The sequence below is a fragment of the Chiloscyllium plagiosum genome, chromosome 10 (genome assembly GCF_004010195.1).
Source record: "Chiloscyllium plagiosum isolate BGI_BamShark_2017 chromosome 10, ASM401019v2, whole genome shotgun sequence".
NCBI lineage: Eukaryota > Metazoa > Chordata > Chondrichthyes > Orectolobiformes > Hemiscylliidae > Chiloscyllium > Chiloscyllium plagiosum.
This window is the reverse complement of record NC_057719.1, coordinates 69,497,609-69,513,991: the sequence shown is the minus strand read 5'-3', so window position 1 is coordinate 69,513,991 and position 16,383 is coordinate 69,497,609. Positions and strand designations below refer to the sequence as shown.

The 16,383-nt window shown below is 38.7% G+C and overlaps 1 protein-coding gene across 2 annotated transcripts in view; it reads left to right on the top strand.

Annotated features, from left to right (window-relative positions):
- Positions 1 to 16,383, top strand: part of stxbp6 (syntaxin binding protein 6 (amisyn)) — a 196,886-nt gene that overhangs the window by 25,751 nt on the left and 154,752 nt on the right. For both annotated transcript variants that reach the window (XM_043698033.1, XM_043698034.1), the window contains exon 2: positions 11,606 to 11,794. In XM_043698033.1, the coding sequence (XP_043553968.1) occupies positions 11,638 to 11,794 (157 nt within the window). In that variant the 5' untranslated portion in view covers positions 11,606 to 11,637. The remainder of the gene's footprint in view (positions 1 to 11,605; positions 11,795 to 16,383) is intronic.

Genomic DNA, 16,383 nt, shown 5'->3' with positions numbered 1-16,383 from the left:
GTTTCAAGACATCCAGCACTTCCTCCTCTGTAATCTGGACATTTTGCAAGATGTCACCATCTATTTCTCTACTGTCTATATCTTCCATATCCTTTTCCACAGTAAATACTGATGCAAAATATTCATTTAGTATCTTCCCCCATTTTCTGTGGCTCCACACAAAGGCCGCCTTGCTGATCTTTGAGGGGCCCTATTCTCTTCCGAGTTACTCTTTTGTCCTTAATAAATTTTTAAACCTCTTTTGGATTCTCTTTTAATTCTAATTGCCAAAGCTATCTCATGTCCCCTTTTTGCCCTCCTAATTTCCCTCTTAAGTAAACTTAACTTTTCAGGTCTTTTAGAAAATTATGTTCTGTGCATTGAATGGCACGGTTCCATCTATCTTCCATGAATACAAAGTGATAGTGAATTTTGAAGAAACTCCATACAACATTCATGAGGGTTTTCTATGATGCTGCAACTTGGGTGCAAATAGCTAAGTTTTGTATACAGCAACCATGTTTTTTTTGCATGATTCACTGTAGTAAAAGAACATTTCTTGGTGATCTGTATTTTTAGATCTAAGACAATTTATAGAAAGACACTTTGCTGCATTAATCCTTGTTTCTGACCTGATCTCTCTCGGATATGTAGCAGTTTCCTTTTTAGTAGAGGTCTAATTGACTGGATATTATTCATGTGTCTTTCTTGTGCTGTCAGACACATTAATTTTCATTTTTCCTCTGCATCCAGATCTGTGGAACTGTTGCACAATTTTCTGGCTTGATTTCAGATTTTTGCTTTTTTTGAAATGTAATGTTCTCTTTGTTTGTGCAAAATTAGTAACTCCAGGTCTCTGATGCATTGCAGTGATTTTTTTTTTCTGTCTCCCTAAACCATGTTCTGGTTTCCCTATGTACTGATCTATCTTGCCTAAGTGATCTTTAATGCATGTAAGCTTTGTTTGAAAGTGTGATAGGGTTTTGACCAAAAGTAAAAGCAATATGCTTTAGGTTCTTAAATGAAATACTGTTATAATTGCTTAAAGTTTTATCAAGCTTTCTTCTATTCAGGGCTTCCACACAAATAATTTACAGACAAAATACATTTGTCAGTATGTAGATTTGAATATTCCACAGCACTTTACTGAGCATTGTCAATTTCATTTTTTAAAAACATCTTCGCTTCATTCTCTGCTAATGATTTTGGCAAACTTTCTGTTCGCAATTTCTTTGGTAATTTGGCATAATACTTTTGAGTTTGTTACTTTGTATTGATGTGTTTTTCGTTGCAATAATGTCAGCTTGCATTTTATCACGCATTCATCAACTAATGTTTGGCAAAAAAACGTAAGTTTATATTTGCATACAACCAAAAACTGGGTCAGAGGTGTGTTAGAGGAATGCCTTTAAATTGTGAAAGCAAAGTAGAAAGAGAATTCTAGTGCTTAGATATTAGGGAGCTGAACGCAGTGGGAGCAAATCAAATTGGGGATGCGCAAAAGGCCAGAATTGAAAAAGTGGAGTGATCTTAAAAGAGCAAGACAATGGTGATGTTTGAAAATAAAGATAAAAGTTAAAATTAAAATATTGCCAATCCAGGATCCCATGTAGATTAGCAAGCGCATGCATGATTATAACAGAACAACGTTTTTAGGATTAGCTCATTTTAATGTAGATTGGGATGTTGGCAGTGGAGAGTAACTCAAAGACATGGTTAAGAATTTTAATAGCAAATAAGTGAAACCACAGGCAGAGGTTGGGCAGTGTTATGGAATTGAAACTGGGTGGTCTTGGTGATGAATTATGTGATTTGAGAATTATCCTGGGACCAAATATGGCATCAAGCTTTTCAAATCAAGTTTCTTCAATTCTCGAGTCAGAAGAAGAGATTTGGGCTTTGAGCTCTGAGGCAGCAGTTGTCACCTTGAAGCTTGGACTGACTTCTGACTGCTGTGAGGATCCTTTTTAAAAGCTTGCATCCTTTTTCTTGCTGCGTAGGTGTGGCCTAATGAACTTTTGAGGCCTGATTTTTGCTGCAAAAAAAGCCTGCAAGTAGGTAGGACAGGATGCTTGAGACCCTGCCTCCTATTCAGCTTCCCTGTGCTCAACTCCTGTTTGCTCAAAGTCTCTCCCCATTTAAGAGTTGCAAGTTTGCCCACTCCAGCCATCAATACTCAATCCCAAAAAATTCCATATTACCGAAGTAATGTGGAACTTGATATATTAAAATATTGTTGTTTTAAGAAGCACTACTTTAAGTAGTCAGATGTATTGTGTGAATTTAACAAATGTGACTGATTCAACTAAAAAATTATCCAGAAATTAGCTCCCAAGTATGAGCAAATTTACAAGATGTAATGAAAGTTGATATATAATCCTTTTTTAGAATTGGACTTTACGTCAATTTTATCTCAACTTTTATAGTTTCATTTTGTGAAGGTCCTTTTGCTTTTAAATTAAGATGTCACTTATTTGGAACAGTGAGCTATTATAATTTGCAAGAATGCATCTAACTTCATGTATGTGCCTTCCAGGATCTTAATTATGTATTTACTAAATTGAACTCCATTGACGGATAACGAAATAGATGAGGCATATGAGGTCAATTCAGAATCCATTCTGTATTGGTCACTGCTGATGATTCCTAATATTGTGCCACCTTTACCATCACTTTGCTGAAATTCTTATCCATGTCTTTGAGTTAGCCACCACAGCCAACATCCCACATTCCATTAGATTAGATTAAATTAAACTCCCTACAGTATGGCAACTGGCCCTTCGGCCCAACCAACCCACCCACGCCCTCCACCTCCTCCAGGATTTCCGCTTCCCCGGTCCCCAACGCCTCATCTTCACCATGGACATCCAGTCCCTGTACACCTCCATCCCCCATCACGAAGGACTCAAAGCACTCCGCTTCTTCCTTTCCCGCCGTACCACCCAGTACCCTTCCACCGACACCCTCCTTCGACTGACCGAACTGGTCCTCACCCTGAACAACTTTTCTTTCCAATCCTCCCACTTTCTCCAAACAAAAGGAGTAGCCATGGGCACCCGCATGGGCCCCAGCTATGCCTGCCATGGCAATAATGTTTTTTTCAAATTTAAAAAAAAGTTATGATATTTCAGCTACTTTAATCCCATGTGTATCACTGATGATTTGTATTTACTCTGTGGAAATTTTAATTGAGTAGAAGATTTTACTGCATTTTACTTTCTGATTTGCTGTTTGAGAATACTTCAGTGTAATTGGCTGCCAACTCCCTGCGGTGATATCACTGTTACTGTATGCCTAGTGTTTGTCTTGATCTTGCACATATCAAGAAAGGGAAACTTCATGCCTCAGAGATCACTAGATAGCAGAAAATCCCTTTAATACTTCAAAGTACTCTTTTGGTATGATCCTAGATATTGAATATTGTTAGATATTATTACTGGAGCGAATCATAGATTTACATTTAAATAGTTCCCATTTCTGTCTTTGTTCACTCCTTTCCTCAGCAATATTTTGTGTTTGATTTTGTCTACTTTCTGTGGTTTTATTTACCCTAATGAAGAAGAGCATATCTTCTCAACATCACAACTATTGATCTCACCCTGCTTGGCTGTTGTATGGAACCCCCTACGTGTTAACCCCTTAAAGCCAAATACATAACAATATTGTCAAATTTGATGGAATTTTAATGCATTTACTTTAGGGGAAATTTGGCATGTTAATATGCTGCAGTTTTTCTTATCTGCGATGTTTTGTGTTATGTTGCTGAAAATATTACTGATGAAATACTTAGCAGTTGTAGTAAAATCATGCGTATACTTAGGATGAAGAAGATTATGAGTACCACATATGCTTGGTCCAGTTCTTGTTGGATTCATTTGGATATCAAAGTTGAAACTTTATTGCTGGAACAGCACAGCAGGTCAGGCAGCATCCAGGGAACAGGAGATTCGACGTTTCGGGCACAGGCCCTTCTTCAGGAATGAGCAGAGAGTGTTCAGCAGGAGAAGATAAAAGGTAGGGAGGAGGGACTTGGAGGAGGGGCGTTGGAAATGTGATAGGTGGAAAGAGGTCAAGGTGAGGGTGATAGGTCGGAGTAGGGTGGAGGCGGAGAGGTCAAGAAGAAGACATTTCCAACTCCCCTCCTCCAAGTCCCTCCTCCCTACCTTTTATCTTCTCCTGCTGAACACTCTCTGCTCATTCCTGAAGAAGGGCCTGTGCCCGAAACGTCGAATCTCCTGTTCCCTGGATGCTGCCTGACCTGCTGTGCTGTTCCAGCAATAAAGTTTCAACTTTGATCTCCAGCATCTGCAGACCTCACTTTCTCCCCCACCGAAGAGTAACCCACCCAGACTCATTCCTCTACATTTACTCCTGACTAATGCACCTATCACTATAGGCAATTTAGCATGGCCAATTTCCCTGATCTGCACATCTTTTGAATTGAGAGAGGAAATCGGAGCACTGGAGGAATACCGTTACCTCTGATTATATCTTCTCCCTGTCAATATGATTGAATTTACTCTGCAATTTATGATCACTGCCTCCTAAGGCTTCCTTCACCTAAAGCTCCTTTATAAATCTGCCTCATTGCACAACACGAAATCTGGTACTGCCTGTTCCCTAGTGGGCCCTGCCACAAGCTGCTCCAAAAAGGCCATTTTGTAGATATTCCACACGTTTCTTGCAATCCACTACCAAACTTATTTTCCTCGTCCACCTACATATTGAAATCACCCATGATCACTGTAACTTTGCCTTCCCTACAATTCTTTTTTATCTCCTGGTGTATCTTGCACCCCAGCTCCTGACTACTGTTTGGAAGCCCGTACATAATTCTAACAATACCAATCTACATTAAAGTCCAGTTCTGCAAGTGGTCAGCTGTTGGCAAGCTGTAGCTTGCCTACATGGTTTCTTTTAATTGCCTCAAACAGAGGATAATTGGCATGCTGCTTTGCTAGGAGCTTGGAGGCACTGTGGGGGGGTGGAGAGGTGTGTACAGTTGTTGCGTCCTGAGATGTCAGTGGCATCTGGGCATCGAGAGGAGCACTTGCTATATGAGAGTCGCGAGGTTTCTAATCTGGCTTTCATGTTTGGCATTCATGCTGTTTAGTTTGTATGCAGAAGTTGGGAGAATGGGAGCCTGCATATTAGTGAGGTGAGATTACATAATAGTGAGGACACTAATGCATGCAAGTATACCTCCGACACTGTTTAACTAGTGAGAATCTCATCTCACCATTCAACTCTTTGTTAGAAAATGGGACCTTTTACTCTTGACTGTGGAAGCAATGCACTGTACTCACCAATGCCCATGTTGTTCAGGGGCTGAGACTCTGCCCTTTTTTAGCTTGAGAAGAGTTAGCATTTTAGTTGAAGTAGAGGTTTTCAGGTTGTCAGAATAGAAGAGGTTTAGGTCATCAGAATAAATTCTAGATCCTCAAAACTGGAAAGAATCAGTTAAATGAGAAATTATAAGGTCGAGGTGACACCTAACTGGGATTAAGTATTTGTAAAAAAATATTACTGGAAAATGGCTTGAAACTTTGTTTTTCTGTTTATGTCAAGATATATAACTTTTTTTAATCCTCTTGTGTGGTAAGTGGTTATTTTCCTGAGGAACATTAACAAACTCACATGAATATTTTCAGTGACTAATCATCATGTTAACCAACTGAACAAAAACTAAACTCATGATATATCGAGCAATGTCTCATTCTGGCTTGTCTAATATTGCCATTAGCTGGGATCATAGCAAATGTTTTTTCTTTTTAATAAAGCACACAACTACAAATGCTGGAGATCTGAAAGAACAAAAATGGGAATTGAGAAACTAGATCTGTCAGCATCTGAGAGAGAAAACAGAATTCATGTTAATTCTTTTTTCTTTCCACAGATGGTGCTGGACCTGCTGAGTTTCTTCAGCAATTATGGTATTTGTTTGTTTCCTTTTATACTGTAGGTTTTCTGAAATTTTATATTTTACTCTTTGCATATTATTCTACTTTTCAAAAAGTGAAGGGGGATTTTAATCTAAAATGTCGCAAATTTGAGGCGATTGCTCAAAAAATTCCTTTGAATAGAAATAATGGCTTTTATCAAGCACAGTTGTAATTAAGATTATAATAGATATGCAGTTAAGTGTTGGTGTTGAAATCATCATATGCTTAATGCATTAAATTATTTCTTCTTAAAAATTTCATTATTGGTAAAGCAAAGCAAGAGCTATTCTACAGCTGTTATTCCCTTTAGTTTTCAGTGGATATGGTTTATTTTCCTGAGATTGGATCCTGTTGCATGAATTAGCCAAAAATTAGTAAATACCTAATTGGGTTTTAATCTCCTTCACAGTTGTTGGCGTGTGTAGCAATATGGGGAAAGAGATCTGTTGTATTCTATTGTCAGCCATACAACCAGAAAACTGCAAAGATGCATTTATGAAAGCACTTCACAGAGCATTTGGGGATGGTAAATAAATGCTGGCTTAGCTATCAACTCTCACATCCCAGAATAAATTTTAAAAGTATGTTCTTTGGCTGTAACTTGCTGATGGTGTTTTAGCAATCTTAGAATTGGGTGCAGTACAATATTTTGAGCTTTCTTGTGATTGGATATCAGGGATGTAATATGGCCTGACATTTTATACACCAGCAGTGCAGATTTTAGGACTGTGTTGTTTCTTTATCTCTGGCCTGCAGTCAGAGTGGTTTCAGCAAACTGAAACTCCGATCTATCCTGTTTGTGTTTAACTATTAAATGATTAGAAATATTCTATCTAGGCACTTCACCACCACAATATGATGACAAAACTCATTTGTGTTTGAGGCTGTTTTTCAGTTACAGATGTGGGTATTCTTGCCTCGAACTCCACAGATTAAAATCAGAACAACAGATGTTTCCTTGTTGGAGGCAAAGGTCACTTGGTATGGTATTGTATGGGATTGTTAATTGTAATGGTGGTATCTTTGGGGCTTGCATCATTTTTCAGGTATTTGATGTTGAGCTGTCAGGACAGCAGATAATTCATTGCATGAAGACAGCTATACCACTTTCAATGGAAAAATCACTATGGGCTTCTTCTGCAAGCTGCGACTAGTAATGGAACACATTTTTTCCCAAATAAAAATACTACACTAGTTGAATTCTACAATTGTGTTTATGACTTTTCTAAAATCAACATTGGCTTTTTGCACAAGTGTGATGTTTGTTGAACAAATGTCCTTCCTGCTGTGTCTTCCATGCTGATGTGACTGAGCTGCTGTTTCTCATTCTGGATCAGTGGCAGTAAACTTGAGAAAGATTCTGCTGTGAATCTGGTGAAATTTATATTTTAAAAACAATTAAATCTAAGATCAGTTTAGGCAGTAAGCATTTATAAAGGACAAAAGGATGGCATGGAATCATGTAGATTGGGGGAAATAAATCTCCAATCTTGTTCAAAGTGAATATATGTTGTGACTTTAGTTTAGCAAGAATTCTGACCATAAGATAGAGTTGCCAAACCATTTCAGATTTCATATTATTCTGGTTAGGTTGCAACCAGAATTTCGTGTCCAGTTCTGGATATTGCATTTTAGGAAGGTCCTTTAAAAAAAGTGCAGAGTGTGTGGTGTCTACAAGATTGCATGAAGAGGAGACAGGTTATTTCAAAAGAAATTTGAAGCAGTTAGTGGAAGTAAAGTTGAAGAGCTAGGGAGATAGAGTGGGAGAATTGGGACTGACTGGATTATTCTGTAAAAAGCCAACCAAAAGCTGCTTCCTTCATCTCAATGACAGAGTACAGTGCTCCTGCTAGCTCCTTTTATCAAATGTCACTCCTAGCTTCTTGCAGATTTTTGTAATTGCTCCCATCAATAGGTCAAAGTCCTGAGCCTAATTTTCAACTTGTTTAAAAGTTAAAGTTGAATGTAGAACATAGAACACTACAAATCAACGCCACTTTCTGGAAGACAGATCCATAGTCGTTCAAGATTCTATTATAATTACTTAGACTTTGCCCTTGTCCAATGAAACCTTGCTTCCATCTGCGTTCATTTGCTTGGGCCCTGAACATCCTCATTCCCAATTTCTTGTGAAATATTCTAACTCACTCATTTTCCTCCCTGTATGCTTCAAGCTCCAGTTCAAAATATTACTCACTTCGTTGCTTCTTTGAAAAGGCACAAACTGATTTTGGATAGTCAACATGGCTTTGTGCATGTTGAGGAATGATTAGTAAGTTTGCAGATGGCACCAAAATTAGTGTAGTGGTTACTGAAGAAGGTTCTGAGTACAACAGGACCTTGATTAGATTGGCTGAACAAAGAACTTGGGGTGCAGGTTTGTAGTTCCTTGAAAGTGGTTAGGCCATTTCTGGGATGCTGTGTTCACATCTGGTCTCCCAGCTCTAGGAAAGATGTTAAACTTGAAAGGGTGCAGAAAAGATTTACCAGGATGTTGCTGGAGTTGGAAAATTTGAGCTATAGGGAGAGGCTATTTTCCCTGGAGCATCAGAGGCATGAGTAGGGTGAATAGCAAACGTTGTTTTTCCAAGGTGGGGCAGTAAGGTGAGAGGGGGAAAAATAAAAGGAACCTAAGGGGCGTCCTTTTTACGCAGAGGCTGATGTGTGTATGGAAGGAAGTGGTGGAGGCTGCTACAATTTAAAGGCATCTGAATGTGTACATGAATAGCAAATTAGACTAGATTAATTTAGGATATCTGGTCAGCATGGACGAGTTGGACTTTTTTTTTTTAGGGGTCTGTTACCGTGTTGTACAACTCTATCTCCTGTTTCTTGATCTCCTTCCCTTTCTGCCTTGATCATGCAGTAGTTTCTAGCCCTCACTGATAGAAAACAATTTATTTTTATGTGAAATGTTAGCTGTCTCTTTTCAGAACTACCATGAACATTCCTTATCCAAAAGTCCCACTTATATCCACTTTTTACAACTGTTTGGATTTTATTCAATGTTTAAACGAAGCATCTTGAGCTTTTGTTAGCTCCTTGTTGGAGAAAGTGAGGGCTGCAGATGCTGGAAATCAGAGCTGAAAATTGTTGCTGGAAAAGCGCAGCAGGTCAGGCAGCATCCAAGGAACAGGAGAATCGACGTTTCGGGCATAAGCCCTTCTTCAGGAATTAGCTCCTTGCTGCATGTCTTCCCTTCTAGAAGTACCATATAGAGTAACAGGTTGCAGTATTCTTAATATTGGTAAGTTCCTGTATGGTTGCACTCTTGTCTAAGAATGGTGAGTCATTGATTAATTTTCCACTTGCTTTGACTCAGTCATGTGATCTTTTTTTTTAACCAATGTCTGCTTGCTGTCTGTGATGGAAACTGTTGAAAAGATTGCAAAATAGTTTCTGTAGAAATCAAGATTTGTCCCTTTGTATTTCCAGTAATGTCCCTTTTTATGTCCAACCAATAATTTTTGTTTCCTTGTGCTAGACTCTGCCATTCTTTTTGTTACTTTTATTTTTGTTAATATGATCCTTCATTGGTAACCTCTCTCAGGAACAAAATAATCTTTGAGACATCAGCACCAGCTCAAATGTTGCCTTCCATAGAACTGAGAATTCAAAATGTTTCTAGACATCTTGGCAAAATGAATATCCTTTTACAACTTCCCCCATTTGAGTCCACAATACAGTTGAACTCACCAAATCATTATTGATAACAGCATAGCAAATTAGTATTAAAATGAAAGCTAAAGGCGGAATGTACTTTAACACTGCTAACCTGATATCGGCACTCTGGGTATATCTGCACCAAGTCGAAGCATTGAATCCCGACAGTGTGGAAGCAGACCATTTGGCCCATCGAGTCCACACCTGATTTCTCCAGAGCATCCCATCCCCCTCCCATATTCTTGTAGTCTTGCATTTCCATTGGCTAATCCACCTAGCCTACACATCCTTGGGCTGTGGGAGGAAACCTAGGCTGACACAGAATGTGCAAACTCTACACAAACAGTTGCCCGAGTCTGGAATTGAAACTGGTGCTGTGAGGCTGCATTGCTAACTACTGAACCACCACGCTGCAAGCCTCTTTACTGCAATGGATTAAGAAAGCAACTTGCCACTAGCTTCTCAAAGACAATTGAGTATCACCAATGAATTCAATTTAAAAACAAGTCTTCAAGCACATTGTGCTCAAAGAAATCAGTAGAAGGATATTTTGTTGCACTTGAATATTATTCAAAAGAGCAGTATACTTGGTTCAAAGATCCTGTTTGAATTGGCCTGTGACCAGTGGAGTGCCACAAGGATCGGTGCTGGGACCTCTACTTTTTGTCATTTACATAAATGATTTGGATGTGAGCATAAGAGGTACAGTTAGTAAGTTTGCAGATGACACCAAAATTGGAGGTGTTGTGGACAGCGAAGAGGGTTACCGCAGATTACAACAGGATCTGGACCAGATGGGCCAATGGGCTGAGAAGTGGCAGATGGAGTTTAATTCAGATAAATGCGAGGTGCTGCATTTTGGGAAAGCAAATCTTAGCAGGACTTATACACTTAATGGTAAGGTCCTGGGGAGTGTTGCTGAACAAAGACATTGGAATGCAGGTTCATAGCTCCTTGAAAGTGGAGTCGCAGGTAGATAGGATAGTGAAGAAGGCGTTTGGTATGCTTTCCTTTATTGGTCAGAGCATTGAGTGCAGGAGTTGGGAGGTCATGTTGTGGCTGTACACGACATAGGTTAGGTCTCTGTTGGAATATTACATGCACTTCTGGTCTCCTTCCTATCTGAAATATGTTGTGAAACTTGAAAGGGTTCAGAAAAGATTTACAAGGATGTTGCCAGGTTTGGAGGATTTGAGCTATAGGAAGAGGCTGAATTGGCTGGGGCTGTTTTTCCCTGGAGCTTTGGAGGCTGAGGGGTTTACAAAATTATAGAGGTTTACAAAATTATAAAGGGCAAAGTCTTTTCCCTGGGGTTGGGGAGTCCAGAACTAGAGGGCATAGGTTTAGGGTGAGAGGGGAAAGATATAAAAGAGACCTACGGGGCAACTTTTTCACGCAGAGGGTGGTACGTGTATGGAATGAGCTGCCAGAGGATGTGGTGGAGGCTGGTACAATTGCAATATTTAAGAGGCATTTGGATGGGTATATGAATAGGAAGGGTTTGGAGGGATATTGGCCGGGTACTGACAGGTGGGACTAGATTGGGTTGGGATATCTGGTCGGCGTGGACGAGTTGGACCGAAGGTTCTGTTTCCATGCTGTACATCTCTATGACTCTGTTTAGCTTTGCACTGTATCAGAAGTTTCAGCTTAATTTTCTATTCCAATTCAATTTCTTCTTGAAAACTTGATGGAATATCATTTGAAGCACTTTTGGATGTGTTTCTGTACCTTGCCTCAAGTAGCTTTTTCATTGGTGATACAACGTACTTTCTCCGAATTTTTGTTCTATCTGAATTTCTGAAATTATATTTTTACAAGTAGGCTGTTTCAATTTCCTGACAATGAGTTTGCCAAATGTTTGTTCGTTCAATTTGATTAAAAGTTTAGGGCATGAGATGTGATTTTTAACCATGTCTGATTTTGAGTAGGTTATCTTAAAGTAAACTTAGTTACGCTATGTGAGTTCTTTGCATCTGATTAAATGATTTACCATAATTAATTGCTTTCTTTTTCCTTAGGTACATAAAGCTGCCTTCTCTTCTTCCAATCCATGATGAGTGCCAAATCTGCTATCAGCAAAGAAATCTTTGCTCCACACGATGAGCGCATGCTTGCAGCAGTCCAGGTCAAGCGAAGAACCAAAAAAAAGATTCCATTTCTCGCAACAGGAGGTCAGGGGGAATATTTGACCTACATCTGCCTATCAGGTAGTTAAATTTAACTCTGTTTTGGTTTCATCATTGGCATCTAGTTACTTAATAAATACCTACACCCTCACTGCTCGAAGAAACTAAGTGCTGAACGCTAAAAGAAATGTAGACTGGCAGAACAAAATATCTTTGTTCTTACATGTTAGATAACAAAGATTTTAAAGTCATACAGTAGTTTAGAAAAACCTTTTGGAAAATACATTATGTATGCTGTTATTGTGTTTCATCAATGTTCTGATCATTCCTGTTTCATAAGGAAATTGTTTCAACAATTTTTAGAAACGTGCATTCAAATTGCTTCATTTTTAAAAAAAAATTTGTTCAACTTATGGAATATTTGGATTCCAATCTCTTGTTGAGTACCATCAAATTACCAGCTCTAAATCAAGAGTTTAGTATTGCCTCATCATGTTGGAACTTATCATATGTGAAGTGAACTAAACCCTTAATTAGTAAGAGATGGAAAAGAGTCAATGTGCAAAGGGCCCAAGATGTACAAGGCTAAACATGTAGGTGCAGCAAGCTATTAGGAAGGCTAATAGAATATCAGCCTTTATTGCAAGAAGATTTGAGTGCAGGAGCAGAGAAGTCTTTCTTCAGTGATTTATAGAAGACTGCACCTGGATTACTGTATAGTTTTCCTTGCCTCAGGAAATATATTGTAAAAGAGGGATGCTGCAGAAGATCCCCATTATTGCTGAAATTGCAAGTTTTTTTCAGCAGAGACTCCAAACATCAAGGAAAGGCTGGCTGGGAATGACAACCACTGATATTGCCAAAAGCAAGTTGTCGGAATGTCACTGGACAGTAATCCAGAATCTGAGGTGAATGTTCTTAGACAATAAATTTGAATTCCACCATGGTGTTACTTGAATTCAAAAACTTGTTTTAAAAATCTAGCATTAAAAAAGCTAGTCTAATGGCAATCAGGTCAAATGTTGTAAAAACAAATCTGATTCACTGTACTTTTTTTTTTAGGAAGGAAATTTTCCACCCTTATCTAGTTCGGTCTACACATGACTGCAGTCCCAGAGCAATGTGGTTGACTCTTAATCATCCTCTGGGCACTTGGGGATGCACAATAGATGCTGGCCAAAGCCTGCATTATCTATATTTCTAGAATAAATTAGAGTCATAATCTGCCCTTAGACTTCAATGATGAATCCGCGTAGCTATCCTTTCCTATTTATATCTTCATTAGCACTGAAAGTAGGGAAGGAATACTATGGCACAGCGTTATTGTCCCTACTTCTGGGCAAGAAAGCCAGGTTCAATTCCTACCTGCCATGAAGTGTCACAACATGTTTGTATTGATTAAAAGTTTTTCAAGTTTGTACCAAGTGCAGCATGTATTGGAAGAAGAACTATTAAAGGTAATTGTATTTTGTTTTTAGTAAATCATAATGCATAGAAATTCATCGTTATAAGAGTTAATGAATGTTTATTTGTACGTTGATCATTCAATGAATATTTCAACTTAGTATATGTTAACCAGATGATTTTACTTTCAGCAGCTAAAAATTGAATTTGTTATAGGAGACTATTCATACAAAAGCTGTGTAAGCTTATTAGCTGCTGGTTCTGTTGTAGAGCCGATATAAATATCTGCTAGACAAAATCTTCAAATTTTCAATGCATTACTGCATTTGGTACTTGAAGTCCATTGTTTTGAATTAAGCTGCTTTTGAACAGTGAATTATGCAGTGTTTTGTAACATTGGTTCAACTGCATGGGTACTTGGATTTCTATGCATTGTATTTTAAAGTAATGCATATTTACAAAAATTAAATGTGTTTAAGGTCTAGTGATTTCAGTTATGATGTACTCTTTTCAGTGAAGAGAATTGAAATGTTCACCTTTGCCAAATTTGACTTGAAAGTTGAATCCTTCCATGTAGTGTATTCTTATCGGTCACCCCATTATACCTCTCTCAAATATTCAGTCTGGTGTACATATTCAGTCTATTTGACTGGCATGAGATCTAGGTTGGCACACTGTTGACTCTGTCCAACATTTACAAACAATTTCTGGGTGGATGACTAAATTTGAAAACAAAACAGATGGTTTTAGATCAGCGACATCCCCTTTCAAACAAGCTTCCACGCTGAAGCAATCTTTGTAATGAGGTTTGCCAATCATGGCTCATGTCATGCTATTGTTGTTTTGTAAACTGAGGTGGCAGGCCTTGGGAATTATTTCAATTAGTGTGGGAACTGGGGTTGAAGTATAGATTGCTGTAAGAAGACCCCCTGTACAAGATTCCCCAAGTCATTAAAATTCCAGAGGGAACCCCTCTGCCTCAAACTATTAAGCTCCTGTTGAGGAGGAATGAACAGGTTCCCCATCTTTATTCATATACCCCATCAGTTGATTGTAACAAGGTTTATTTGTAACTGTTTCTTTCATTAATGGATACCTTTCTTACAGTCTCAAATGGACTTGTATTCTAAAGGAGTCGTTTAACCAGACTTTCTTGAATTAACAAAGTGAATTGATCATGAAACATACCACAACAAATTCAGTGCATATATAGAAACGGAAAAAGTCTGAAAGATCTTTTTTAAAAATAGGATCCGTTTCTGAATTGTTTGAAAAGATATTGATATTCCTGAAAATTCTTATTGATGTTTGGATTTGTAGACTTTGTGAAATTTGCAGCAGATTGACAGCAGTTAGCCAAAATAAATGACAGACCTCACTGTAAACAGTGAGGTACAGTGTAGTCGAACTGCATGGAAGTCACAATCTTAGTTCAAATCTTGAGGGAACTTAAGCTGGAAGCTTGACTAATTTGAAGTTAGTGGGAATCAGCCTGCATTATTGCAAAAGAAAGTAACCAGCTGATTAGCTTGGAAGTTGTGGAAAACCGACACAGGGGACTGAAGCCTTGACCATCAAGGGGGAGAAAGTTTGTTTTGCTCCTGAGCATAGCTGAAGTTCAAGACAGTTCTACAGAGGACTGTAGTATACATGTGTGGTCCCTTCAGAAGTGAAAAAATGCATTGGAGTAACCCAGAATTATTGGGAGAATGAGGCCAGAATGTGTAACAGTTATAAATTCTTGTTAATGGGATTGGTTTAATTATTTTTTAATACAATAATTTAAATACACAGTGAAATCTTGTGGCACGGTTCTGTTGGTTAAGTGGAGGTATTTGGATTTCTTTTCAAATGTTAATAGTTCCCACTGGATTGTAATGCACAAGGAGTTTTGTGGAGGATTTAGATAGGCATCTAGATAGAAATTGTCCTGCTGGGCAGATTCAGCACGGGTTCATGAAAGGCAGGTCATGCTTAACTAACCTTTTGGAATCCTATGAAAGCATTACGAATGTGGTGGACAATGGAGACCCAGTAGATGTGTTGTATCTAGATTTCCAAAAAGCACTTGACAAGGAGCCACAAAATAGGCTACTGCATAAGAAAAGATGCCAGGCGTTATGGGCAATGTATTAGCATGGATAGAGGATTGGTTAACCAACAGGAAGCAAAATGTAGGAATGAATTCTATTCTGGTTGGTGATCAGTGACTAGGTTGAAACTTTATTGCTGGAACAGCACAGCAGGTCAGGCAGCATCCAGGGAACAGGAGATTCATGAATCTTGAATCTCCTGTTCCCTGGATGCTGCCTGACCTGCTGTGCTGTTCCAGCAATAAAGTTTCAACTTTGTTCTCCAGCATCTGCAGACCTCACTTTCTCCTCCTGATCAGTGACTAGGGGTGTGCCTCAGGAGTCAGTGTTGAGACTGCATTTATTCACTATTTACATTGATGATTTGGAGTTGGGGACACTTAGCATCATCAGCAAATGTTGACACACTAAGATGGGTGATAGGGCAAAGTGTGCAAAGGACTGTGAAACTTTGCAAAGGAAAGTAGCTGCTTTGAGTGAGTGAGCAAAGGGCTGGCAGATGGTGTACAATGTTAATAAATGTAATGTCAGCTTTTTCGGTAAGAATAATAATAAAAAGGACTGTAACTTGAATGGTAAGAAATTGCAGCATGCTGCTGTGCAGAGGGACCTGGGTGTCCTTGTGCATGAATCACAGAAGGTTAGTCTGCAGGTACAACAAGTAATTAGGAAGGTAAATGGAATTTTGTCTTTCATTGCTAAAGGGATTGAGTTTAAAAGCAGAGAGGTTATGTTGCAGCTATATAGGGAGTTGATGAGGCCACACCTGGAGTACTGCATGCAGTTTTGGTCTCCTTACTTGAGAAAGGATGTACTGGCACAAGAAGGGGTGTAGATGAGGTTCACTCGGTTGGGTTGGCTTATGAGGAGAGTTTGAGTAGACTGGGATTATATTTATTGGAATTTAGAAGAAAAATACAAATTTATGAAGGCAATAGATAAGATGGAAGTAAAGAGGATGTTCCACTGGCAGGTGAAACTGGGAAAAGAGGGCAAAGTCACAAAGTTAGAGGGGGCAGGTTTAGGACTGAATTGAAAAGCAACAGCTTCACCTAGAGGGTTGTGAATCTATGGAATTCCCTGCCCAGTGAGGTAATTGTGGTTTCCTCAGTAAATGTTTTTAAAACTAAGATAGATATTGTTTTGAACAGTAAAGGAATTAAGGGTTATAGT